Here is a 23,136-nt window from a genome sequence, read left to right as displayed (position 1 = left end):
CATCTACCAGCTTCAACCAATATAAAAAATAAATATATGAATTATGTAATGTATAAATGTGATTTACATGACTTCCTTCCATCATATCGTCTTTACTTTGTATTGAGAACTCAAAGAATGGGTCACTTTCAAGCAAAATTCAATTTCACTAAAAACATATAGAAGTAGATAGCCATCACGTACTCACATGAAACCCACCACTGAGAACAATAACATCAAGTTTATTGCTCCCAAGGTACAGTTCACTGCCTGTAGTATCCACCGCCTTGGTGAGGAGGCGGGTACGGGTTATGAGCAGTATAAGGAGGCCGAGGCTGCTGTCCCTGAGGATCATAGTACGGGCCTTGTTGCCACGATGGATAAGGCTGTTGCGGGGCCTGGGGAGGGTATGGTTGTGGCGGCGCCTGGCTATGAGGTGTGTGGTATGGTGGAGGTGGACCATAGGGTGGGATAGTGTAGCCAGGTCGTGGTTGTTGCTCTGCCGGCATATAGAAAGGTGCTTGTGGGTGTGGGTGTGGGTGTGGGTGTGGGTGAGGATGAGATGAGTTCTGAGTTTCTGGTGGGGGCGGCGAAGTTGAAGCCGTTCGCTGATGCACAGATGGGTATGGACCGGAGCTTCTATGATCCTGAAAACTCAGACCAGACATCTGTCGTTGCACATCTTCAATCATTTCTCGGCACTGGATGCTCCTTGTCATCACAAAATCACTGCACTGCTGCTTCACATTCGTGATTGCATCCTGTTAAGCCAACAAAGACTGTGTCTCAGATTGCAGGAAAGCTATTTTGCATCTTCAATGGAGTGTAACAATCAAATTTTAAGAGCATCCAAGACAAGTGACATAATGTAGACGCTTTGACAGTGAAGAGCTTGCAACTATATAAAGAAAAGAAACTCACTTGAAGAGTGACATAGAACTTCAAGCCCTCATTGACGTTCTCCTTGATCTCTCGGTACTTGGATATAGCCGCTTGAATCTGCTTGTAGCAATTCTCTCTGGATGCTGAAGAACAAGGAATCACATAAAACAATTACGTGGGAGCAAAATAACTGACATACAGAATGTAAACCGTTTTTATCATGGATGCCTGGATGGCACATCAGCCAACATGTAGAATGTTAAATCACAAACTACTTTGTATCATCACATACTTATTAGAACATTTATAGAGTTCATGCAAGATAGAAGCTGTTTGCTCACCTTTATAATCTTCAAGATTGAAAAGAGTTGAGAACTCTTCATTTTGAGCCTATAACCAAGGAAAGAAACCCATTATGAGTAGTCAGTTTCTCCTAACAGTAAAACAAGACCATTTCAGTCTCAGTAAAAGCTAGCACACTAAATATTCTTCTACAGTGAATGCCATCACCATACGTTCTTTGGTTATCACAAAAAGGACCAAAACCATAGTGAAAAGTGAAGTGCTGCTAGAAGAATGGACAAAAGAGGTACCTGAATTTGCATTAATAATTGTTCTTGAACTTCAATATTTTGGGAAATATCTTGACAGATGTGATCGTACTTTGACATCTCTTTCCTGAACATATCTTCATAGGAGCCGGTTGACGTCATCAGCTTTGGCAGTATGTCATCCTAAAACAAAGTATCATGTAAAAGCCTAATAAGTCTTTGACTCCAGTATCAAAAAATAACCAAGAAAGAAAATGATGAAAAATCTATTAAAATGTTCACTTTTCTCTTCATCTCTTTGAGCATGTCTTCAAGACCAGCTCGCTGAGCACCTAAATTTTCCAGTTGCCTCTGTGCAAAAGGAAACAAAATTGTTAAAATACTGATTCGTGAAAGTATATACAGCTTCCAAAAGAAATAGGGAATACCAGACTCTGCTTCAGATTTCCCACTATAGCATCCTCTGTTGCATCCAGCGACATCATTGGCTTAGCTAGAGTTGGGACGGCAGCTTCTATCTGATGATCAAAATAGAAAACCACAACATTTAAGAATCACATTTGAGTGGGCTATACCGGACCCAAGTGCGTGGTTTGAATAACACCGAGAGACACTAAGAGACAACTTCTGGCAGCATTTTGAGCCTCAACAAGAGAAATAAACTAGCTTGTACAAAAAATTGGAAATGCATACCGGCCGTCGATCAAGAATGGACATGAGGGCAGAGTTCTCTCTCACCGATCGCTCAATCTTCACATCACTTTCTCCAGCTTGTTTCAAATTGGCTGCAAACCGATTTAATCTATCCTGCAAGTTCTTTGTCAGTGTGGAAGACTGAGGCCTAGTCCACCGTGTCCCAAATTGGCTTCTGAACTGAGCGTCTTCAGTTGCTTCTTTCTGCAAAAGCTCTTCGGTTTGCACCAACAGTTCCTGATTAACCCTCTTCAAATCTCTAAGCTGCTGAAGTTCACCTTCCAAGCCAGCTGGACCGCCACTGATCTGAACAGCCTCTACATCGTCTTTAAGATCAGTAGGGAGAGTCGAATTACCATCCACAGCAAGAATAGAATCTGGAAGGTCCATCTCTTTGAGCCTAACTCGAGTTAGTTCACTTGCTTGCTGTAATCTCTCCGCCTGAGTCCTAATTACATCATCAACCATCTCAGTGTATCTAGAGAGAGCCTTTGCACTGTTGTCCGGAACAAGGATGGCAAACATCTTCTCCTTGCTTGCATCCAATATCTCAGCCATGTTCATTGGCTTAACCATTGAGAAGGTAGGAAGCGGAGACAAAGAAGAAGGAGAAGGAACTCTCATGAGGTACACTCTATCGTTTTCCTTCACAGCTCTATCCAAATTGCAGTTAATGTTCGCCTGTAACTTGTTCATCGCTTCTACTAACTGCGCAGGAGCTCCCCTTGAAGACTTCTTAGCTTCAGCCAAACGGCTGGCTCCGCTCTTCAGCCGAGCTATCTCTTCCGCAATCTCCTCTTTCTCGTGCAACTCCATTCCATATCTATAACAAGCTTCACTGTAGAACAGTGCTGCTTTCATCTGCACATGAGAGATCCAGCCTTTCTCAAAATGATCCTTCAATGGTGAAACGATCAAAGCAGCCAAAGCTTCCTCGTAGTATATGCCAGCCTGAACACAAACAAACAAGAAAGTGCAAATTCAATCTACACTATCACACCAACAACAAGGCCTCGGATTTTGAACCGAAAAGTTCGGTTCGATTCGGTAGGTTTTCTTTTCGGCAATCGATTAATTTGGTTTTCTTATTAAAAAAATAATAATATCAAACCATACAAAAAACCCGAACCGGACTAAACAAATTAACCAATTTAGCCGAAGTTATCCGAAACTTTAACAAAATTTAACCAAAATCAAAAACTTCGGTAGGATTCTCAACTATTGTAACTGAATACCGAACCGATCTTTCGGTAAAAACTTATGTTGAACCGAAGTAACCCGAACCGAATAACCCAAACTAACCGAGCATGCCTACACTAACCTGGCTAGCAATCTTAGCGGAAACACCAGGAGTACTCCCTTTAGCAATAGTATTCTCAAACACGCATTCCTGAGCCTGCGCCACCATCAACCGCTCCAACATCCCCACGCACTCCACCCTCACATCCACCGTAGTGCTACTCTGCCCAATCATCGCCTTAACAGACTCATTATCCCTCACCCACGCGAACGCCCCCGCCGCACCGATAAACGCATGCGAAGCCTGACGCCGCCCCTCCACCGTAGTCCGATCACACCCCAGCGCAATCTGACTGTAACTAGCGCCGAGGTTGAAGAGCACAGCCGCTTTCTCCAGATGAATGTTCTGCTGCGAGGCCTTCTGCTTCTGCTTGAAGGCGTCGTACCACAGGAACGAGACGGCGTTGACGTGGTGCTGATCGGGGGAGATCGGGAACCGCGTCTCCACGAGGCAGAGGGCCTTGTAGTAGGAGATGAGAAGGTCGCGCCGTGCGGAGGGGGATGGATCGGGGACGCGTTCCACGTCGGAGCGGAGTTGCTTGAGGGTTTCGAGATCGTCTTCTATGAGCTGAGCTTCGCGCTCGGAGTAGGTGAAGGTGACGTAGTTGCGGAGGGGGCGGTAGAGATCGAGTGAGGAAGTTTTCTTCTCGTGGATGGCGAGCATTAGGTTAGAGAGCGCCGATGAAGCCATGGCGGATTGAGGAATCCACTTTGATCGCTCTTTCTGTTTTTTTTTTTTTTTTTTTTCTCGTCAAGTTTTGGTTTCTTTGATCCTTATTGATTAAGGATTTGATCGTGTAGGAGACGGCGTGCCAAAGAAGGAAAAAGATCGTGCAGGAGACGGCATTAAGTTCTGTTCTTTTTTATGGAAACGGCACGCAGTCTAACTCTCTTAGTCAGTGACTTGATCTTTTTTTTTTTTTTCGATTTTTTTTTTGCTTAATGACTTGATCTTCACTAATTTTTCTTTGGAAACTCATTAAAAATCACCAAATTATTTGGATAAATTTGTTGTTCATACGATTTATAAGCTAAAATATTTATAAACCTCTCTATAATTTCCGCATATACGATTTTTTTTCTTTCGATTTTGTTGTTGGTATATGTAGGAACTAGGTCCAGTAACTTACTGTAGAAATTTGGAGTCATTAAGCAGGGTCAATCATCAAGAATGTAGTGGTGACCAACAAACAACACATTATTGTTAATCTTTAAGGGGACTACAAAAAAAACTAGGCTACTAGGCTATGTGTTTATGAATTAGAAGGGACTCCAAAGACTTTGGTAGCAAAGAATACTGATAAGGAACCACTAACGGTATGAACTATGATATTACAAAGAAATATGTGTCAAACGTTTTTGAGCATCTTGTCACTTGAGACTCCATCCGCTACAAGCGTTGATGTTACCTCCTTCAACACCATATCAAACAAACGATAAAGTTACATATCATCTTTTCTCGTAAACATATAAGCTCCCAGTGCATACCTCGGCCATTGTCTTTGTCCGCACAGCACCACTCCCGTGGCAGCAGGATCTGAAACTAGTTTAGACCTTGCAAAAGCAGTAACCAAACGTCTAAACCAAATGCAAGAAAGACACTAATTAACTTTGAAAGCGTTGGATATGGATTGTAATCTGCACTGAAACCTTCTAGACCATACTTGGATCATTGAATATCAGCTAAGAAGAGGAGCGATCAAACTTGAAGTAAAAGACTCTACTTTAGCTGTAGTAGGAGTGTGTGTGTAAAAAGCCCAGGCCTGAGAGGCGGTGGCTAAATTGCGCACGGGTGAAAGAAGTGATCGACATGTTTTAAATCTGCACTTGGTCCTCTGTTTTGTCACGTGGACGCTCAAGATGTCGTTTACTATCTTTTTACCCAGCCACGTAGACGACCAAGATGTCGTTTACTATGATACTATCTATCTTCTTACCCAGCTACTTGTGTATTAATAATACTAAAAAGGTTTACTACCATAAAGAGAAGTGACAATATAATCAACAACTTTGAATTGTAGCAACTTTTTTTAGCCGGCAGTGGAAAAAGATTCCAATAAAAATTTACCAGCTTCATAATAACACTACAGTGATTGGGAAAAGAAGAAATTAGTACGGAAAAAGAGTGTGAAAACTGAAAAGTAATGGGAAAGGTCAAAACAGCGTTGCTGACTATGAGAAACACGAGTTTGAAGTCACAACAAAACATTACAATAAACGCAAAAACATGTATGAATGAATGATTTGATGATCATTAACTAATAGAAATGTGACATTCATTTCAACATAGAATGAAAAAATAAATTCTGAATCCCCGCAAAACGACACATCTGACAATTAAATTCAATACATTACATACGACGATGACAATACATAATTAATTGTAGTTGAGGAAAAACGATTGAACAAGGAAAAGTCGTTGGGATCTAGTCGCAACTTAAATTGCTAATTTATTGGAGTCGCAAAACATTAGTTGGACCGAGACATGCAGCCAAGTCTTTATAATTCTAACACAAATCTCCATCTCTCTCTCCGGCTAGCTTGTTGGCAGTCGCCATGGAGAACAGCATCAATGATAGTTTGCTGCTTCCGGTAGACAGAGTCGAGAAAGAGACATGGAGAGATCAGCGAGAGGGATCATACACCGAAGAGCTAAAGCGGATCATCTTCTTCGCCGCTCCTATGGCGGCTGTGGTCATAGCTCAGTTCACGTTACAGATCATCTCAATGGTGATGGTTGGTCACCTTGGTAACCTCGCTCTCGCTAGCGCCTCCTTAGCTTCTTCCTTCTGCAACGTTACTGGCTTCAGCTTCATCGTAATGTTTTCTCCTTTCCTCTTAAGGGGGCGGTCCTGATCATAGCAATAGCCAGATAAAACATTCGTCTATGGCGGCCAAAATATTATTGGTTTATATATATATCATCAGTCCCAAAATGATTAAAATATATAATACTTAATAACTGTTTTAATCCATCTCAGACACGCCCTCTCTTCACCATTTGATCGTTACTCTTTTTTTTTCTTTGTGTGATGCTAGATAGGGTTGTCATGTGCCTTGGATACTCTGAGTGGTCAAGCTTATGGAGCTAAGCTATACAAGAAACTAAGTGTTCAGACATACATGTACAGCTAGTCTTACACTAGTCTGTTTCCCTCTCTCTATCATCTGGTTCAACATGGAGAAGCTTCTTGTCTTCCTTGGCCAAGACCACGCTATCGCACACGAAGCCGGTAGATATGCTGCATGGCTCATCCCTGGACTCTTCTCTTACGCCGTTCTACAGCCTCTCACTCGCTACTTCCAGAACCAGAGCATGATCAGACCTCTCCTCATTACCTCTAGTTTTGTGTTCTGTCTCCACGTTCCTTTATGCTGGCTTCTTGTTTACAAGTCAAGGCTTGGCTTTCTTGGAGGAGCCTTGGCTATGGGTTTGTCGAACTGGCTCTATGCTATTCTTCTCGGATCTATCATGTTCTTCTCCTCTGCCTGTTCTGAGACACGTGCGCCTTTCTCCATGGAGATATTCAACGGCGTTGGAGAGTTTTTCAGATATGCTCTTCCCTCTGCCGCTATGGTTTGGTACTTACATCTTTCTATGTGCCTTAAACTTCTCTATTGCCTCCACATTTTTTAAAACACTTCTTTTATGGGTTGTTGCAGCCTAGAGTGGTGGTCATATGAACTCATGATATTACTCTCTGGTCTCTTACCCAACCCAGAGCTGGAGACTTCTGTAGGCCTGTCAGTTGGGTTGGACCACACCCAAATGGGTATGTTCAACTGGGTGTTTTTTTTTCTTGGCTTAAAACACCCACACCCATATTTAGCCCACACCCAACAGCACCCATACCCAATAACATCCATCACCCAACTGGACACCCAAACCCACCCATTTATAAGCAATTTAAATATTGGCCCAAATCTATTTTTTTTTTCTGAACACATGCCCAAATCTGTTTAAATTCAATTTAAGCTCATTTTAAATATTAAACAACATTGAAATATGATAGAAATATCCAAAATTGAGTAATAAAATTTTGAAACTTTAAAAAACATTAAAATTTTGAAAATCTGAAACAATCTCAAATGACTTAAGTTTTTAACAACACTGTTTATGAATTCACTTTGTTCCAGCTTTGTGACTTTGTCTCCTCTTATTTGCAGCCTGCAACAAAAAAAAAAAGATTCAACCTCAGATTTTTACCAAATTCTCAAGACAATTGCAGACGAAGATACAGATCTTTAGCAGTTATGACATGTAGCATAAACTTTTGCGGATATAAAAACCAGACGTGAGAAGATTTTGACCCAAGTTAATGAAAAAAAATATAGCAGATTAACTTCAGAACACAGTGTTAATGACATATAGCAGATTAACGCTGACATTAGCAATCAGAACAGAGTGTTAATGACCAAAGCAGAACACAGTGTTAATTAGCCTAACCTAATCAAAGTAGAGAACATAAATAACAGAGAAGAGAGTCCAAGAGATACCTGAAGACCAAGCTGAGGCAGCAAGTGAATGAAAATGCTGGTTTCTGAATCCAAAACAAAACAAGAAACGAGATTCATTAGCCCACAAACTCAAACAAGTTACTTGCAACTTGCAAGAGTAAACTAAATCATTTATCTTCAGATCAATAGCTAGAACATTTCAATGTATCAAAAGTGCTCATTTCCAAAGAAAGTAAACGAGTTTTACTTGAATGAGTAAGGTGTAGAATCATACCTCAATTCAAGTCTATAGACTCTCCACTCTCTTCTTCTTTCTCCTTCTCTTTATCAACAAAACTTAAAAACTTAAAACGATACATATGAAGTAACTCAGGAAACCCAAGTAAGCAAGCACATTACAGAATCTATCTAATATAATAATTAAAAACTATTTCATAAAGTTCCACACGAACAAAAAAAATGTCCATTAAGCTCCACACATAAAGTTCCACACGTGAATTAAGTGAACCTTAGATTAAATAATTTTAGAAACGTTTGCCATTTGTGGAACTAGAAAACAAGAGCAGGAGCTTAATGAATTAACAAAAGCTCGGCTTTAGCAAATACACACAAGCAAATACATATTAAATCTACCAGAGAACATGACAAAGATCACCAAAGCTTGCTTATCTAATCTATAGCATAACCATTCCTTCTCTGAGTTTTGTTCCTAAAGCTTAGTTTTTTTCTATTTTGATCACAATGGTACAGCTCAAGTCACAACAGAGCAATGGTTACTGATTCATAAGGAAGACGTAAGGGAGGACTCGCGGCTACGAAAATCTGGGAATGGAGAAGAGAAATAGTGGAAGAGAAGAAGAGAATCGTCTAATGGAAGAAGAGAAGAAGATAACGTGAATTTTCAATTTTCCCCAAATTGCCTAAACCTAGAAATTAAGTGTTTTGGGCCAGCCCAACACCCATTTGGTTTGGACCTGTTAGCCCATGGGCAAAGTGGGTTTTTAGCCCAGTTAGACCATAACTTATTTGGGTATGACCATCACCCACCCATGCTTGTTTTGAATGGGTGAACCCATGGGTGGCCCAACCAATTGACACCCCTAGACTTCTGTGCTCTCTGTCTGGTAACTCTCCATTGTATCTAAATTTCATTTTCCTGAATCTTCCAAAACATAATGTTTATTCAATCAATCTATGTGTAGTCTCCAAACAATTTCGACAATCTATTCAATACCACTTGCAATCGCCGCTGCAGCGAGGTTAGATCTTTAGTCATTATCAATACTTAAGTCATATGGTTTCATGTTTCATAAGTGGATGTTTTCTTGTGCAGCACAAGAATCTCAAATGAACTAGGTGCTGGAAACTATAGAGCAGCACATATTGTGGTCTACGCAGCAACGTCCTTTGCACTAATGGAATCAGTGGTAGTGAGTTTGTCTCTCTTACTTGGAAGGAATGTTTTCGGGTATGTTTTCAGCAGTGACAAGGCAACCGTCGACTATGTTGCAAAGATGGCTCCATTGGTCTCTATCACTATCATACTAGACAGCTTACAACGGGTTCTCTCAGGTCCTATTTCTTTACTCAAAATATAGATTTATTGTCAACATATGTGCAACGGCCAAGTGCTTCATGTCTACTCATGTTAAAGCCATCTCAAAGTTATACTCATCTCTGCCACTTCCTAACAGTTTTTAAAATGGTTAGCAGGTATTGCAAGGGGATGTGGATGGCAACATATAGGAGCTTACATCAATTTAGGATCTTTCTATCTCTGGGGGATACCCTTTGCAGCAACGTTAGCCTTTTGGGTTAATCTGAAAGGTGTTGGTCTTTGGGTTGGAATACAAACTGGTTCCCTTCTGCAAACGTTTCTGCTAGCACTTGTCACTGGCTGCACAAACTGGGAAAACCAGGTTCGTTTTCTTTTCTTATTGTCCCTTCTTCATGACTTGTTTCCCTTGTGAAATGGACAATAAATATTTATTTGGATGCCTTGTCTGAACTCCTAGGCCCTTGAAGCGCGAAAGCGTATGGCTTTGGCGTAAGGGTAACGGAACGACGCATCTAAAGGTTACAGGGGCCATATGTTCAACCGGTTACATCATTGTGGTAGCAGATTTGGACTATTGTTGCAATAATACTGCCTCTTTATTTTTTACAGTAATAATGAATAACTAGGATAAGACCCGCGCCTTGCGCGGAATTAAGTTATTATTTTTATTATATTTTGGAGAATAAAACAATAGTTTGGCTTCATTTGGATTAGGGGTGTTCAATCCGGATATCGGGTTGGTTTCGGTTCGGTTCGGTTTTTTTCGGTATTTCGGTTAGTAAAATATAACTATTATTCTAAATCCATATTTACTTTGACTTTAGTCTTTCACATACTTTTGAAAGATTTCAACTGGACGACTAAATTGATCAGCCAATCTTGTTGATTTAAATCATTAGTATTTATATATATATATTTTTTAGTTTGAATATTTATTAAATAAAAATTCATATGCGTTATATTTTATGATATTTTGTAACTTATTATAATAAAAAAAAATCTATTGATCACAAAATTTTCAGAGTGGGAATATTCAAATTTCTAATAATATATAGACGTTTTGAAAAATTCAAAATATAACATATAAGAAAAAATATAAATGTTTTTATTATATATTTAATGTGATTTTTTAATATCTTTCAATAATATAAAATTAAAAAAAACACTAAGAAACGAAAATTGTTATCAAATATTTATTATTCATAATAATTAATTTTCATATATACGTTAATCATATTAGGTAATTTCGTAGCTTCTAATTAAGGAAAGTGCAAAAAAAATTTGGTAGATTATTTATCAATTCGATAGTTAGTTTAATAAAAAATATAATGTAAGTTAAGATGAACCAACCTATTTTTCTAAGAATAGTAGTATATTTTATATAGTCATTTATTAAATGAGAATTTATAATCATACAGTTCTATGATATTCATATCATTTTATAAGTGAATATTTAAATCATCGATAACAAAATTTTCAATGTGAAATCTTTAATAAGTTTATAATTTATAAATGTTTTTGAAAATTCATTGAAAGTTTTAATATTAAAATATTTATGTAATCTTATGGTATATAGTATAATATATATATATATATATATATATATGTTTTATTATTAAATGATATTTTTTACTCATATGGTTTTAAAATCATGTGTATCTTCTTATAATATTAAATAGAAGTTCATATTAATAAAATTTTATGATCATTTGTAACTTATTATGACTAAAAAATAATCTATTGATCACAAAATTTTCAGAGTGGGGATCTTCAAATTTTTAATAATTTATAGACGTTTTGAAAAATTCAAAATATAACATATAAGAAAAAATATAAATGTTTTTATTATATATTTAATGTGATTTTTAAATATCTTTTAATAATATAAAATTAAAAAAAAAACTAAGATACAAAAATTGTTATCAAATATTTATTATTCATAATAATTAATTTTCACATATACATTAATCATAGTAGGTAATTTCGTAGCTTTTATTTAAGGAAAGTGCAAAACATGTTTTGGTACGTTATTTATCAATTCGATAGTTAGTTTAATAAAAAGTGTAATATAAGTTAAGATGGACCAACCTATTTTTCTAAGAATAGTATATTTTGTATAGTTATTTATTAAATAAGAATTTATAATCATACGGTTCTATGATCATTCATATCGTTTTATAACAAAATATTTAAATCATCGATAACAAAATTTTCAATCTGAAATCTTTAATAAGTTTATAATTTATAAATGTTCTTGAAAATTCATTGAAAGTTTTAATATTAAAATATTTATGTAATCTTATGGTATATAGTGTTTAATCTATATATATATATTTATTTTATTATTAAATGATATCTTTTACTCATATGGTTTTAAAATCATGTGTATCTTCTTATAATAAAAATGTTAAACCATTGATCATTAATTTTTAACATAATAATTTTAATAGTTTTAGACATTTATTGTCGTTTTTAAAAATTCAAAATATAACATATATGAAAAAATCTAAATTTTATTTTTATAGCTAATTTGATTGTTTAATTTATTTTAATAATATAAAATTAAACAAAAAATGATGGAGGAGATATAAATTGTTATCAAATCTTTATTATTAAAATCATTAATTGTCATATATATATTAGTCATTTATGGTAATTCCGTAGGTTTTATTTAAGGAAAGAAAATATCATATCATATCATTATATCATATAGTTTGACCAACTTATGTATCTAACAACATATAAAAATCTAATGTGGACCTACTTATTTTTCAATTGAATGTAATTGACTATCTAATTGAGTGCCACCTATGCATTGGGGCCTCTTTTAATTAATACAAAATTGAGGTTACATCTTTTCAAATGTTCCTCAATTAATATATAGGGGATTTGTAGCACAAAATTATAGCACAAGGCAAAATCCTTCATTCAATAACACACTCCAGCATAGATTTTTCCAGTTTCCCCAGCTAACACCCCTCTGAAATAGATTTTCTCAGTCGTTTTCTAACTCGTAAACTCCCGCATAATAAGGTGCACTATAAGTAACACAAGCATCAAGAACAAACACACTAACATCTTTGACAACTTAAAGTGTAATGTCGCCTTCCACTGCTTCTGCAGTATCAGTGGCCACTTCCTTGACGTTTCCATCTCCTCCCTCTTGCAGTAAATCATCTATTGTTATATCATCCTCCCCACCACTGATATCCTCTACTTCATCTTCTTCATCTTCTCCTCCAGCTCCAGGTATCTTCCTTTTCTTTAGCCCGTGCTCCATCCTATGCGTCTCTAACTCCTTATCCATTGTCTCCTGCAAATTCATAGCCTCGTTGTTTGCTTTCCTCGCCTTCCTTGCGTTTTGCCACCTTTCCAGCTCTTTCTCGACATTACTTAGATATCGCTCTTCTACCTCCTTTTGATACTCACTCACTTCTTGTCTCTTGGCTGCCTTCCATTCTAAGAATGTCTGCGCCATACGTCACCATTCACATATCAGTATCACATAGCATGTATGTCAAAACATTCATTCACAAAACTACATCTTACCTGTTCTTTGCGTTGGTCCGCGTCAGTTGCTCTGCTTTAGTCCTGAAACAGCCGTCCATATGAAATCAAATGCAAAGAATGTTAACAGAAACATATAATATCAGCTAGCAATTTCTACCTATCGCTGGCCCATCAACATGTGCATACACGTGAAGGGAAACTTATCTTTGCTTCTATTAAATTGTGAATATGCACACTTTGGACCGAAATAAAAAATAACCTGCAGATATAATAAAAAGGGAACTCATCATCAAGACTCACCATGCAGAGGAAGTAAGGTTACTATGGAAATGAAAACAGCATCTCAACAGTACCTTATAAAATTGCTTCGTTTTTTCTTCTCCTCACACCACCGAAGGAATAGCAGTTCCAACTCCTTTTGTTCTGCTTTAGCAGCAACACGGGCTCGAAGCGTCTGATTGACCAGTTAAATTGTATATCAGAACACTAGTAGTACACCTGAATGCCCTTTGGAGTAGTATGTAAAAGAGAATAAATCGTAGGTGGTTGCTTACAAGATCTCTTCTCCTCTTTTCAGTCATATTTTCACGCTCTTGCATCCTTAGTCGCTCACTTTCTTCACGAGCCTTTTGCTCAGCCTATACGAGTACGAAGGACACGGGTAATTTAAATTACCTTACTAATTGTAAGGTAATTTAAGATACCTTACAACCTAACATCTTAGCAACATCACTAATATCTTCAAATTAAATATCAAGAAGACTCAATTCCAAAAGATAAATCATATCCAGATATATTTATGCTACTCAAGTAGCATAAAATGATGTTTCCCTCAATAAACAGCAATAGCTTCTACTGATTTTAAGTTAAACACGCCAAGTGAACATGAAGTGTGTTCTTACCTTCTGTAGAACAGCAGACCGTCGGGCATAGGCATCTGTTCCAGAAAGCTGTTTATCTTCCTTTCTGAACCTCTGCAGAAGGGACATGAACGTAACGAAATGAAACAAGCTCATCCATGAAAAAACATAAGCAAGAGAGATATGTCCATGTATTCTGTAAACAAATACCTCCAAAGTCCCTAGAAGATTCCCCAGCATTCTTCTGTTTCTCTTAACTAGACTAGGATCCTCATTCTTAGGTAATTGCCTTGGTGCAGGCTCAGGCAATGCTATAGCTTCATACCCCTAAATAACAAAATAGCGAGAGTAAAGAGACCCACTTTGTAAAAGAGTTTGTGGGTATTGCTTACCTTCTTAGTCCCTCTTTGGATTATGGAGCTTGGATTACGGCGGTCTTCTCCTCGACGGTGTCTCCCATCGTCACACCTGCAGGCTGCACGGACGGGAAAGACGCTCACTCGAAACGAAGCCGTTTTAACACATTATTTGAAGAGACGAAATATTTTATATGGGCTTTAAAAACCGTAGTTTCGGCCTTTTAGTCAAGACGGTTAAATCCGGCAAACCTGAACCGATTTTAACCGAAGTCCACTCAAATTAACGAAACAGCCAAGGGTTTTGGGCGAACCCGAGTTCGACGCTCACCGAGAGCATATAGACTTGGTTGCCAAATGCAACATTTGATTAATCAAATCGCAAAACACTCGAGAGAGAGAGAATAATCAAAGATCTCACATTCCCGGGAACTTTCGCCGTCTACCAAGTCGTCACTGAGAGAGACTCCATTACCGCTGATTCTATCGATTGCTCGATTCTATCTCCTTTCGCCTTCCTTTCTCCAGTCATCGAATCAGAATCATCCCATCTCTCTACAATCCGGCCGTATTCGATAATCGTTTCCTAATTTCCCCGGCTCAGGAATGAGACCTTACTTCCTTCCCTAATCATCTGAGAGAACAGAGAAGGAAAGGAGGGTTTGATTCAGCTATGAGCAGCCAGAAGCAGGCGGTGACAGTTCGTGACCTGGTAGAGGAAGCCAAGAAGCGAATCGTTATACTAGTGATATGCGTCGTAGGACTCTCATACCTCCTCTCTCGTATGAAATTGATTATGTGTTTAGAACTTGATGAGCTTTTAGGGTTTAGGATTTTATTGTTTTTAAACGTTTTTGCAGTGACGAGTTCATCGGTTTGGGTCAACCTCCCTGCTGCCGCGTGCTTGATCATCCTCCTTCGTTACTTCTCATTCGACATCGAAATGAAAAGAAAGGCTGCAGCTTACAGTAACAAACCGTCTTCACTGAGTGGACCGTCTCTAAGTAAACCTCCAGAGCTTCCTAAAGCAGCTCCACGGTCTGACTGGAGAAGTAAAGTGAACTCACAGGTCGTTGAGGATGCATTGGATCGCTTCACTCGTCACCTTGTTTCGGAATGGGTGCTTGATCTCTGGTACTCCCGGATAACTCCGGATAAGCAAGGTCCTGAGGAGCTGGTGTTTATTATTAACCATGTTCTTGGAGAACTTTCGCGGCGGTTTAGGAACGTTAATCTCATTGATCTGTTGACAAGGTTTGTTCTTTTTAGTGTCTTTGAGTTTCTCTTATGATTGCGGTTTCAAGGAACTAAAGCTGTTTGATTGATTCAGGGATATAATTGATATTATATGTCGTCATGTGGAGCTTTTCCGTGAATGTCGAGCAAAGATTGAGAGGAAACAAAGGAGAAGTCTCAGTTTCGAAGAGAGAGACTCAGAACTTAGACGTGTGATGGCTACAAATGATAAACTGCACCCTGCATTATTCTCCCCTGAATCTGAACATAAGGTTCTTTTCAGTCTTAAGTGGCGACGAGCTGTTATGTAAAGTTTTACCACTTTATCGCTATCAGGTGGTTATAGTATGCCTTTTTTTTTGTAGGTTTTGCAACATATAATGGACAGACTCATTTCACTTACGTTTAGGCCTGAGGATATGCACTGTGCTTTTTTCCATTATACCGTGAGGGAGCTTCTTGCTTGCTGTGTGATGCGACCAGTCCTAAATTTAGCCAATCCTCGGTAAGTTATTACCTTTTTGGACCACATTTGGTTCCTCTTATATTCACCACCGTGATTTTCAAATTCTCTTTCAGGTTCATTAATGAGAGGATTGAAGCTGCTGTGATATCAAGGACAAAGACTAATGGCGGATCTAGTGCTGCAAAAGAGACTTCTCAATCTGAAGATCTCTCGGAAGTTTCTCATGATCATTTTTCGAGATATATGGATCCCTCTGTCACAGGTGTTGAGCTTGTGCAACTGAAACATGAACAGCAAAAAAGGAAGAATGCTACAGATAAACAGCATGTAGCAGATTTGGCCAAAGATCCATTGCTTTCAATGGACACTCGATCTTCCCGATCGTGGGAGTCCCTCCCCTTAACTTCCAAAATAGTTGATGATAGTAAATATCTTCAAGGGCATCGAGGAGGAGAGGGATGGGGTGACATATTAGAGAAGATGTCACAAAGGAAAACTGAGACCCTTGCTCCCGAGCATCTTGAAAGCGTGTGGGCAAAAGGAAGAAATTATAAAAAGAAGGAAGGTGAGAAAGTTGTTGAGCGGGTGCCCTCGAGACTTTCTATCAACGATGGTGATAATGCACGGCCTAAAAACGTCAATGAAAACACTGTGAATGCAAGAGGATCCAGTCAGCCTAAGGTAGTAGACAGTCACTTATCAAGTTATTCCTCTGCTGAAGAGGACGAGGAAACAAAGAGTAGTCATTCTTCTACATCTGAGGACGAGGAAACGGTAACAGGTCTAAACAGTCCTGGGACTCGAGTCTGGGATGGTCGAACGAACAAAAATCCTAGTGTTTCACGGATACACCATCCACTTGAAAATTCTGGTCGTCGTTTCAAACAGACCAGTAAAGGGCATGAACGTTATGAGAAAGCATCCAGGCATCAGTCTAGCAGGAAGAGATCCAAACGTTCTGGACTCATTCTAGGCGATGATGATAGCGATGATTCTGAACATGATTCTTTGGCGAGATCATACAGTGGAATCTCTGCAACATCGTCTGCATCATACAATTCAATGCCAGAAAGTGACCTTCTCAGTGCCCCTAGAAGTTCTTTGTTGGTTGATTCCTTTGCCAAATTGAGATGTGAGGTACAGTTAAACAGCTAGTTGCAGACAATGATGTTTTGTATGCTGGATCGTATGATGGATGCATTTAGGTTCTTTTCGCAGGTTATGGGTGCCAATATTGTGAAGAGTAGTTCTAAGATGTTTGCCGTGTATTCAATTTCCGTCACAGATGATAGTAATCATAGCTGGTCTATCAAAAGAAGGTGATAGAATATTACTGTTACGGATCTGATGATGGTGCTTTATTTATATTTTTTTAATGTTTATGTGAACTTTCAGATTTCGACATTTTGAAGAGCTTCACCAGCGGCTTAAAGTGTTTCCCGAGTACAATCTTTATTTACCGCCGAAGCATTTCCTATCAACAGGCGTGGACATACCTGTTATACACGAGCGATGTGTACTGCTTGATACCTATCTCAAGGTCAAATGTCATGTCTCTTGTTTCTAGTCTGTGCTGGTGCTTTGTATAAGAATTTGTTTTGTTTGTTAAATGAATTCTGTTTTTAAGAGTAGGTTGACTGTGAATTAGGGTTTGTGTTTTCATGTTCTGGTAGTTACTTTGGGATTTTTGAGAAGCTAATGCTGAATCTTTAGATGCATATAACATCATTATGGACTACTGCTCTGTAACTAGTGCTGGTAGTTCTTATGCTTGAAGCTTTGTACATAGTTGTTTTTCACATGCCTTGTGTTCTTCCACGTTAACTAACATGTGAATGAAAAGCTTTGAATAAATTTTTTCCCCAGTTTTTCTTAATCTGCAAATTATCCTTCTCTACTTTGCTCAGAAGCTTTTGCAACTACCAAGAATTTCAGGATCAATCGAAGTGTGGGATTTCCTCAGTGTGGATTCCCAGGTAGGTTCTCTTCCTCTTGACTCAAAATCACTAGTGCTTACAAATTTTGAATGTGTAAAATGTTGATGCTGTGCAGACTTACGCCTTCTCAAGTTCTTTCTCTATCATTGAGACGCTCACGGGTGGGTAATTCACAACACAATGGGACTTTTCGTTAACTCGTTTGCTATTATTTATTGTCACTAGTAAATTGTTTCAGTTAAACCTGCCCGTAAGACATCTACAGTTCCTACAAGTATAGCCAATATGACCGAGGCGACGCCAGCTCCTCTTCCTTCGAGAGAAAACCTGAGTTCAGAGAATGGGAAATCGGGTCAACATGTGAGGAATAACGTTATGGTGGATGATCTGAAGTCAAAAGTGAAAGCTCCTGGAAATGATCATACGAAGACGTCTGATGCAGATGTGAGAAATAGCAAAGAGAACGGCGGGCTTAAAGTGGGTAATCAAGCTGATGCAATGGCCTTACCCGGCCTGCCCACAGAGGTATATATATTTAACATCCACACCTACTCACCTAGCGTATGCCTGACATTTTTGTTTCTGATGATTCTGTCTTTTGCATTGTGGGAAACCATGAGGCCAGTGCCTATAGTTGTATTGTGCTTGCTATAACCCGTCTTTCTTGCAGTGGGTTCCTCCAAAGCTAACATTGCCCCTACTAGACTTGGTAGATGTTGTCTTACAGCTCCAGGAGGGTGGGTGGATCAGGTACATCATTTTATAACCAGGGGCCGTACTGTTTGTTTCTTTCTCAGTCAAGAAATTGAAGTGGTTTTGATCATCTACTTTTGTACATTTTGCAAGGCGGAAAGCTTTTTGGGTTGCCAAACAGATACTTCAACTTGGGATGGGCGATGCATTAGACGATTGGGTACTCGAGAAAATTCGTCTTTTGCGGCGGGGAACTGTAGTTGCTTCTGGAATTCAGCGGGTTGAACAGGTGAGAAAACCTCTTTCTTTTGCATAGTCACAGTGAACAATGGAAAAAAGTATTGCCTAACAGTGACACACCTATATGATATCCCTGGCCTTGTTGTACTTTACTAACGTGAGATTTGAAAGAGATATCTGGTATGATTTTTCAGATACTATGGCCGGATGGGATATTTATGACAAAACATCCAAAAAGGAAGCAACAATCCAGTACTTCTGACGAGGAGCAGCAACAAGAAGCAGAGAGACGAGCCAAGTTTGTTCATGAATTAATGATTGGTAATGATCTTCTTCTCCATCTGATACTTCTTGAAATCAATGATATCTAAGCTTTTATTGAATTAACATAAAATGTTTGAATATAACCCTGAGCGTACAGAAAAAGCCCCAGCGACTATAGTGAGCCTTGTGGGTCAAAACGAGTATAAACAATGTGCGGAAGACCTCTACTTCTTCCTTCAGGTAAATATTCCTCCAGTTTTGTCTTGAGAGCTCAAATTCAAGTATGGGGTTTGATTGTTTGAACATTGTTTGTTTCAGTCATCAGTGTGTCTAAAGCAATTGGCATTTGACCTTCTGGAGCTGTTGCTACTCTCTGCGTTTCCGGAAATGGAGAAGGCTTTCAAACAGTTGCATGAAGAAAAACACCTCTTTGGTCAATACACATCAAACTGATACCTAGATTCTGCTTTGTAACTCCTCTGTATATTACGTGGAGTTTTGCTAGATTTGTGTAAACAGTAAGCATTTCAATGAATCAATCATATACCCATCAAAAATAGTCTACAACCAAGAAGGAAAACAAAAAACTGAATCCTTTGCAATAAACTAACGGCAGCCTTGTTAGCTTAATGGGCTTGGTTCTGTTTAGTGGTGGCAACGAGGATAAGTAGGGGACCATTTTGAACATTGCTTATCAATGCGCTGAATGATTCCTTACCAATAAAAGTGGGCACATATCAAGATGACACCTTCTTTAATTCTTGACTCTGACATGTCATATCAGCTTCCTTCTTCAGCTACTACATGCCATTGAATGAATGATATTGTTTGGTTTTGAGTGAAATAAATATAGCTATTGTCCAAAAGGAACGGCATGAGAGACAAAAGAAAACAAAAGATAAGATGATGAAACCCACAGCGAAATCAATTGAGAGAGTTGGTCGTTTCTTAAGGAAGAGCCTTGGAAGCATCAAGTCTACTATCTGCTTTGGTAAATACCACAAGTTACCTAACAACAACACTGCACTCTTGAGCCCCTTCTCGTGCAGTCTTCACCGTAGCTGTCCACAAGATTCCCAAACTGAAGAAACGTACAGCGTTTTCTCTTCTGAGAGCACAGCTGTTGCAGAAACCAGAGATGAGAGTCTCATCAACAAGGTCCAACATAAAAAGAAACCGAAGAAGAAGAAGGTTGCAGAGCCATTGGAGGAGGCTAAGAGAAGAGGTGAGATGCTGGCGCAAAAGATGAAAGATTTCAACATGGTGGATCTCAGAGACGTGGAGCATGCTTCGGATGTACAGGAAGCGCTTAGATGCTATTCAAGCATTAGAAGCCCTGTGTACCTTGACATTGTTGACAACTTCTTCACTGACATGTACTACGAGTTCTCTGATCCGCTCACTACTACTTCCAGTATCAAGGGTTCAAGAAGAAAAGCAGGCTCTTTCAGGCTCTAAGACCCCTCTCGATCAGCTTATTAGCTTTCAGGCTAGGGTGAAGGCGTGAAGCTACTTCGTTTAGAATATGCACTTCCTAAGACGTCTTGTTATCCATTACGTAGCTCAAAAATTTCACTTACTAGTTACATGTTTGTATAAAAAGAAACCTGCACCTTCAGTTAATTGTTACTACTACCTCATCTTATAGAGCCTTATTTTATCAATGCAACATATATTTGTCTTCAATTTATGACAAACGACAGTTTCTAAGATTGGACAAAACTGAACCTTGAATCAGGAGAACTATGGCAGAACTTAATTTTTAAATAGAAACCATCTTTTTTTTTCTCTTTTTTTTCTTTATAAAATGAAATAGTGTCGAAAGCAAACATAAGTTATGGAGAGACGCAAAGTCACTCTCCTACAGACAAGTTACACAACACACGAGTATCTGTTATAAATTGATAAAAACAGGCTTCATGGATTATAAGGGATCATTTCTTGCCACTCTTCTTAAGACCAGAGCCTCCAAAAGATCCTTTCTGAGATGCCTTGGTTCTTAGTTCTTTAAGTGCCTGTTTTATCATTCCCGTCCAAAAAAAAAGGGGTCAGGCTTTCAATAAAGAACTATCCCTGTCTGACCTTCTCATGCAAAAGAGAGGCTAAAAATGTATTTTGGCATCATTGGGTCAGAACAAAGTGAAGTAAGCATCTTATTGCGGGTCAGTGTTCACGTTCTAATCAAACTACTATCGTTGAAATAAGCGTCCCAGCCAATACCATTTCCCGAATTTTAAAAGAAAGACACCGTAATGAATATCTAAACAAGTAACCAATTAACAAACTGACCCCATCTTGTTGAGTCACCACTTCACCAGGTATAATGTCACATTACTAGTGCTCATAGATTTGACAATATGACCAAAGTGGCACTTTATACTCTTCTAGAAAACCCAACCCCCTAAAGTAGTGGCTCTCTCTAGTGCAGGAGATACAGACTTCGCTTGAAAAAAAAGGAGCCAAAACAAAGAAGTCTAACTAGATGCAAAACTTAATACGAACAAGAACAAGAGAGGAAAGAAACAAGGCAGATAGTAAAAGTGGGGAACTAACCTTTTCCTCATCTTTCTTCTTCTGAAGGTTGGCCATATCGTGCTGCAGTACATGCCCAATCAACATTCAAGAAAATTAGAAAAGTGTAAAAAAGAATGTTTAAAACATTGATATTAAGATTTGCAGGCAAAAAAAAACAGAGCTTATATAAGATGATTAGACCGGAGCAAGAGATATGATTGTAGTTTCGAGAATTGATTCACGTTAGAAGCAGTCACAAGTATAAGTAGAGTCATCACCTCATCGTATTCCTTCTTATCAGCTTTTGGCTGCTTCAAAGGTTTCGCCTTTCCTCCTGTTTTACAACGGGAACGATTAAGCAGATCGCAAACGAATCAATGATAATGAATTGAATATCATAAGAGGATAAGAACACTAATTGATCTACCTTGCTTGGACGCCATGACGGATTTGTTGAGCTAGGGCTAGATGCTGATCTGAGAATTGGGGAAAAAGCAACTCTTGAGTTTCAGACGACGGATCTCTGTGTGTTCGATAAAATTATATATATTGAGTTCGTAGTAACGACGCAACCCGTTAAATGGGCTCAAATATTTTATGACCCAATAAAAAGCCCATTAAACATTTGAGGCCGCTCACCCACTACATATTGACTAATTATTATCCTCGTTTTAAGTTTTAACTAACTACTAGATTCTAACTAATATAAATATAACTACTAACTTTCAAAAGGGCGAATATATTTTTTGTTTTTTTTTTTAAAAAAAAATTAATTTTTATATTTGTGTTTTTCTTCGTAATCATATTTATATTTTTCTTTGTAGTCATATTTGTGTAAAATATTTTTTAAAATTATTAGTAAGAGGTTTTGTGAAAATCGGCACCTATAGAAGTAATCATATGTTATCCCTTATCATAACATACTTACCCTATTATGATTGAATAATGTCAATTACTTTATAGGATACATCATTTGTAACATTTAAATTTCAAAGTCTTGGAAAATGGTATTAGATTTGCTTACATATGATTTATTTTTCTCTACATGTGTTAAATATTTTTTTGGTAATGAAAATTTCTATATATGAAAGACGATATATTTTGCTAAAACCCATATTTGAGTTAGCGGACTGGACCAGCTGGACTGTGACCTGCTCTTTTAAGCCGTTCAAGATTGTGCTAAAACCAGATTTAAATTAAACAGGCAAATCTAGTCATAAATGGGTCAAATTCATTAAAATTGGTGATTCTATTCAATATCAAAACTCGGTTTCTCGAATTCAAGTTAAAAATAAATGAAACATGATTTAAAAAAAACATAATATTTTATAGTGTTTTCTAATATCTATCTAAATAGATTAGTCTCATCATATTTTTATATTAATTTTTGAATTTTGAATTTTATTTTTAGATTCCAACAATAATATAAATTTTTATCAAAATAATTTTATGATTGCACTTATACATATATAGCTATTTAATTTAAAAGTGAATTAAAATTTTAAACCCGTTTAACCGGTTTGTCCATTGATCCATCTACAATGTAGAGTAAATGTCAGGAGACAGTTTTCAAAACATTGTAAAAAATATTAAATATGGTAACATACATTGTTTATAATTTTGTATAAAATATTTAAATC

General features: G+C 37.9%; 5 protein-coding genes, 1 long non-coding RNA gene and 1 pseudogene across 8 annotated transcripts; 3 read left to right on the top strand and 4 right to left on the bottom strand.

The window, feature by feature from the left end:
* Nucleotides 1-22: 22 nt before the first annotated feature.
* LOC106367056 (vacuolar-sorting protein BRO1) lies at nucleotides 23-4,393 on the bottom strand. The gene is made up of 8 exons (XM_013806744.3): nucleotides 3,427-4,393; nucleotides 2,106-3,056; nucleotides 1,841-1,930; nucleotides 1,695-1,763; nucleotides 1,455-1,595; nucleotides 1,203-1,251; nucleotides 901-1,004; nucleotides 23-740 (listed from the first exon to the last, which is right to left on the bottom strand). Exons 1-8 carry the CDS (start codon nucleotides 4,093-4,095, stop codon nucleotides 243-245), a joined length of 2,571 nt encoding a protein of 856 aa, XP_013662198.2. The 5' UTR covers nucleotides 4,096-4,393; the 3' UTR covers nucleotides 23-242.
* Nucleotides 4,394-5,809: 1,416 nt separating this feature from the next.
* Nucleotides 5,810-10,026, top strand: LOC106367058 (annotated as a pseudogene).
* LOC125578578 lies at nucleotides 7,360-8,741 on the bottom strand. Its single transcript, XR_007316688.1, has 3 exons — nucleotides 8,137-8,741; nucleotides 7,902-7,945; nucleotides 7,360-7,572 (listed from the first exon to the last, which is right to left on the bottom strand). It is a non-coding gene; the product is annotated as an uncharacterized LOC125578578 (long non-coding RNA).
* Nucleotides 10,027-12,325: 2,299 nt separating the features above from the next.
* LOC106363108 lies at nucleotides 12,326-14,341 on the bottom strand. Of its 2 annotated transcripts, none has more exons than XR_007316687.1 (7): nucleotides 14,183-14,341; nucleotides 14,001-14,117; nucleotides 13,833-13,904; nucleotides 13,485-13,568; nucleotides 13,284-13,384; nucleotides 12,970-13,189; nucleotides 12,326-12,889 (listed from the first exon to the last, which is right to left on the bottom strand). XR_007316687.1 is itself a non-coding variant. In XM_048741714.1 (7 exons), the coding sequence occupies exons 2-7, from the start codon at nucleotides 14,028-14,030 to the stop codon at nucleotides 12,880-12,882; spliced, it is 339 nt and encodes a 112-aa protein (XP_048597671.1). In that variant the 5' UTR covers nucleotides 14,031-14,117; nucleotides 14,183-14,341; the 3' UTR covers nucleotides 12,326-12,879. The 2 variants fall into 2 exon arrangements, 1 of the variants encoding a protein (XP_048597671.1); XM_048741714.1 differs by having other exon boundaries at nucleotides 12,970-13,011.
* Nucleotides 14,342-14,512: 171 nt separating this feature from the next.
* Nucleotides 14,513-19,539, top strand: LOC106367059. Its single transcript, XM_013806748.3, has 15 exons — nucleotides 14,513-14,928; nucleotides 15,007-15,400; nucleotides 15,477-15,654; nucleotides 15,748-15,887; nucleotides 15,962-16,985; nucleotides 17,067-17,167; nucleotides 17,244-17,388; nucleotides 17,756-17,824; nucleotides 17,901-17,946; nucleotides 18,024-18,310; nucleotides 18,456-18,535; nucleotides 18,632-18,767; nucleotides 18,913-19,039; nucleotides 19,140-19,222; nucleotides 19,301-19,539. Exons 1-15 carry the CDS (start codon nucleotides 14,820-14,822, stop codon nucleotides 19,433-19,435), a joined length of 3,054 nt encoding a protein of 1,017 aa, XP_013662202.2. The 5' UTR covers nucleotides 14,513-14,819; the 3' UTR covers nucleotides 19,436-19,539.
* Nucleotides 19,540-19,621: 82 nt separating this feature from the next.
* On the top strand, nucleotides 19,622-20,694 carry LOC106367060. The gene has a single exon (XM_048741713.1). The coding sequence runs from the start codon at nucleotides 19,886-19,888 to the stop codon at nucleotides 20,438-20,440; it is 555 nt and encodes a 184-aa protein (XP_048597670.1). The 5' UTR covers nucleotides 19,622-19,885; the 3' UTR covers nucleotides 20,441-20,694.
* On the bottom strand, nucleotides 20,695-22,079 carry LOC106367061 (translation machinery-associated protein 7-like). 2 transcript variants are annotated; one of them, XM_048741716.1, is made up of 4 exons: nucleotides 21,924-22,079; nucleotides 21,775-21,830; nucleotides 21,536-21,577; nucleotides 20,695-20,997 (listed from the first exon to the last, which is right to left on the bottom strand). In XM_048741716.1, the coding sequence occupies exons 1-4, from the start codon at nucleotides 21,937-21,939 to the stop codon at nucleotides 20,917-20,919; spliced, it is 195 nt and encodes a 64-aa protein (XP_048597673.1). In that variant the 5' UTR covers nucleotides 21,940-22,079; the 3' UTR covers nucleotides 20,695-20,916. The 2 variants fall into 2 exon arrangements, with proteins under 2 accessions (XP_048597673.1, XP_048597672.1); XM_048741715.1 differs by lacking the exon at nucleotides 20,695-20,997 and adding an exon at nucleotides 21,004-21,436 and having other exon boundaries at nucleotides 21,527-21,577.
* Nucleotides 22,080-23,136: the final 1,057 nt, after the last annotated feature.

The sequence above is a fragment of the Brassica napus genome, chromosome A9 (genome assembly GCF_020379485.1).
Source record: "Brassica napus cultivar Da-Ae chromosome A9, Da-Ae, whole genome shotgun sequence".
Lineage (NCBI taxonomy): Eukaryota > Viridiplantae > Streptophyta > Magnoliopsida > Brassicales > Brassicaceae > Brassica > Brassica napus.
This window is presented reverse-complemented; position numbering and strand designations above follow the sequence as displayed.

Coding starts and splice junctions, on each gene's coding strand:
- LOC106367061 (XM_048741715.1), bottom strand. Junction 21,578..21,774: donor ATAAGAAGGAATACGATGAG/GTGATGACTCTA, acceptor CATGTACTGCAG/CACGATATGGCCAACCTTCA. Junction 21,437..21,526: donor ATGAGGAAAAGGTTAGTTCC/CCACTTTTACTA, acceptor GTTTTGGCTCCT/TTTTTTTCAAGCGAAGTCTG.
- LOC106367056 (XM_013806744.3), bottom strand. CDS start 4,095: ATGGCTTCATCGGCGCTCTCTAACCTAATGCTCGCCATCCACGAGAAG. Junction 1,764..1,840: donor GAAATCTGAAGCAGAGTCTG/GTATTCCCTATT, acceptor CCTTTTGCACAG/AGGCAACTGGAAAATTTAGG. Junction 1,596..1,694: donor TCAAAGAGATGAAGAGAAAA/GTGAACATTTTA, acceptor ACTTTGTTTTAG/GATGACATACTGCCAAAGCT.
- LOC106367059 (XM_013806748.3), top strand. CDS start 14,820: ATGAGCAGCCAGAAGCAGGCGGTGACAGTTCGTGACCTGGTAGAGGAA. Junction 17,947..18,023: donor TATCATTGAGACGCTCACGG/GTGGGTAATTCA, acceptor AAATTGTTTCAG/TTAAACCTGCCCGTAAGACA. Junction 18,311..18,455: donor TACCCGGCCTGCCCACAGAG/GTATATATATTT, acceptor TCTTTCTTGCAG/TGGGTTCCTCCAAAGCTAAC.
- LOC106363108 (XM_048741714.1), bottom strand. CDS start 14,030: ATGCTGGGGAATCTTCTAGGGACTTTGGAG. Junction 13,905..14,000: donor ATCTTCTAGGGACTTTGGAG/GTATTTGTTTAC, acceptor TCCCTTCTGCAG/AGGTTCAGAAAGGAAGATAA. Junction 13,385..13,484: donor AAAAGAGGAGAAGAGATCTT/GTAAGCAACCAC, acceptor CTGGTCAATCAG/ACGCTTCGAGCCCGTGTTGC.
- LOC106367060 (XM_048741713.1), top strand. CDS start 19,886: ATGATGAAACCCACAGCGAAATCAATTGAGAGAGTTGGTCGTTTCTTA.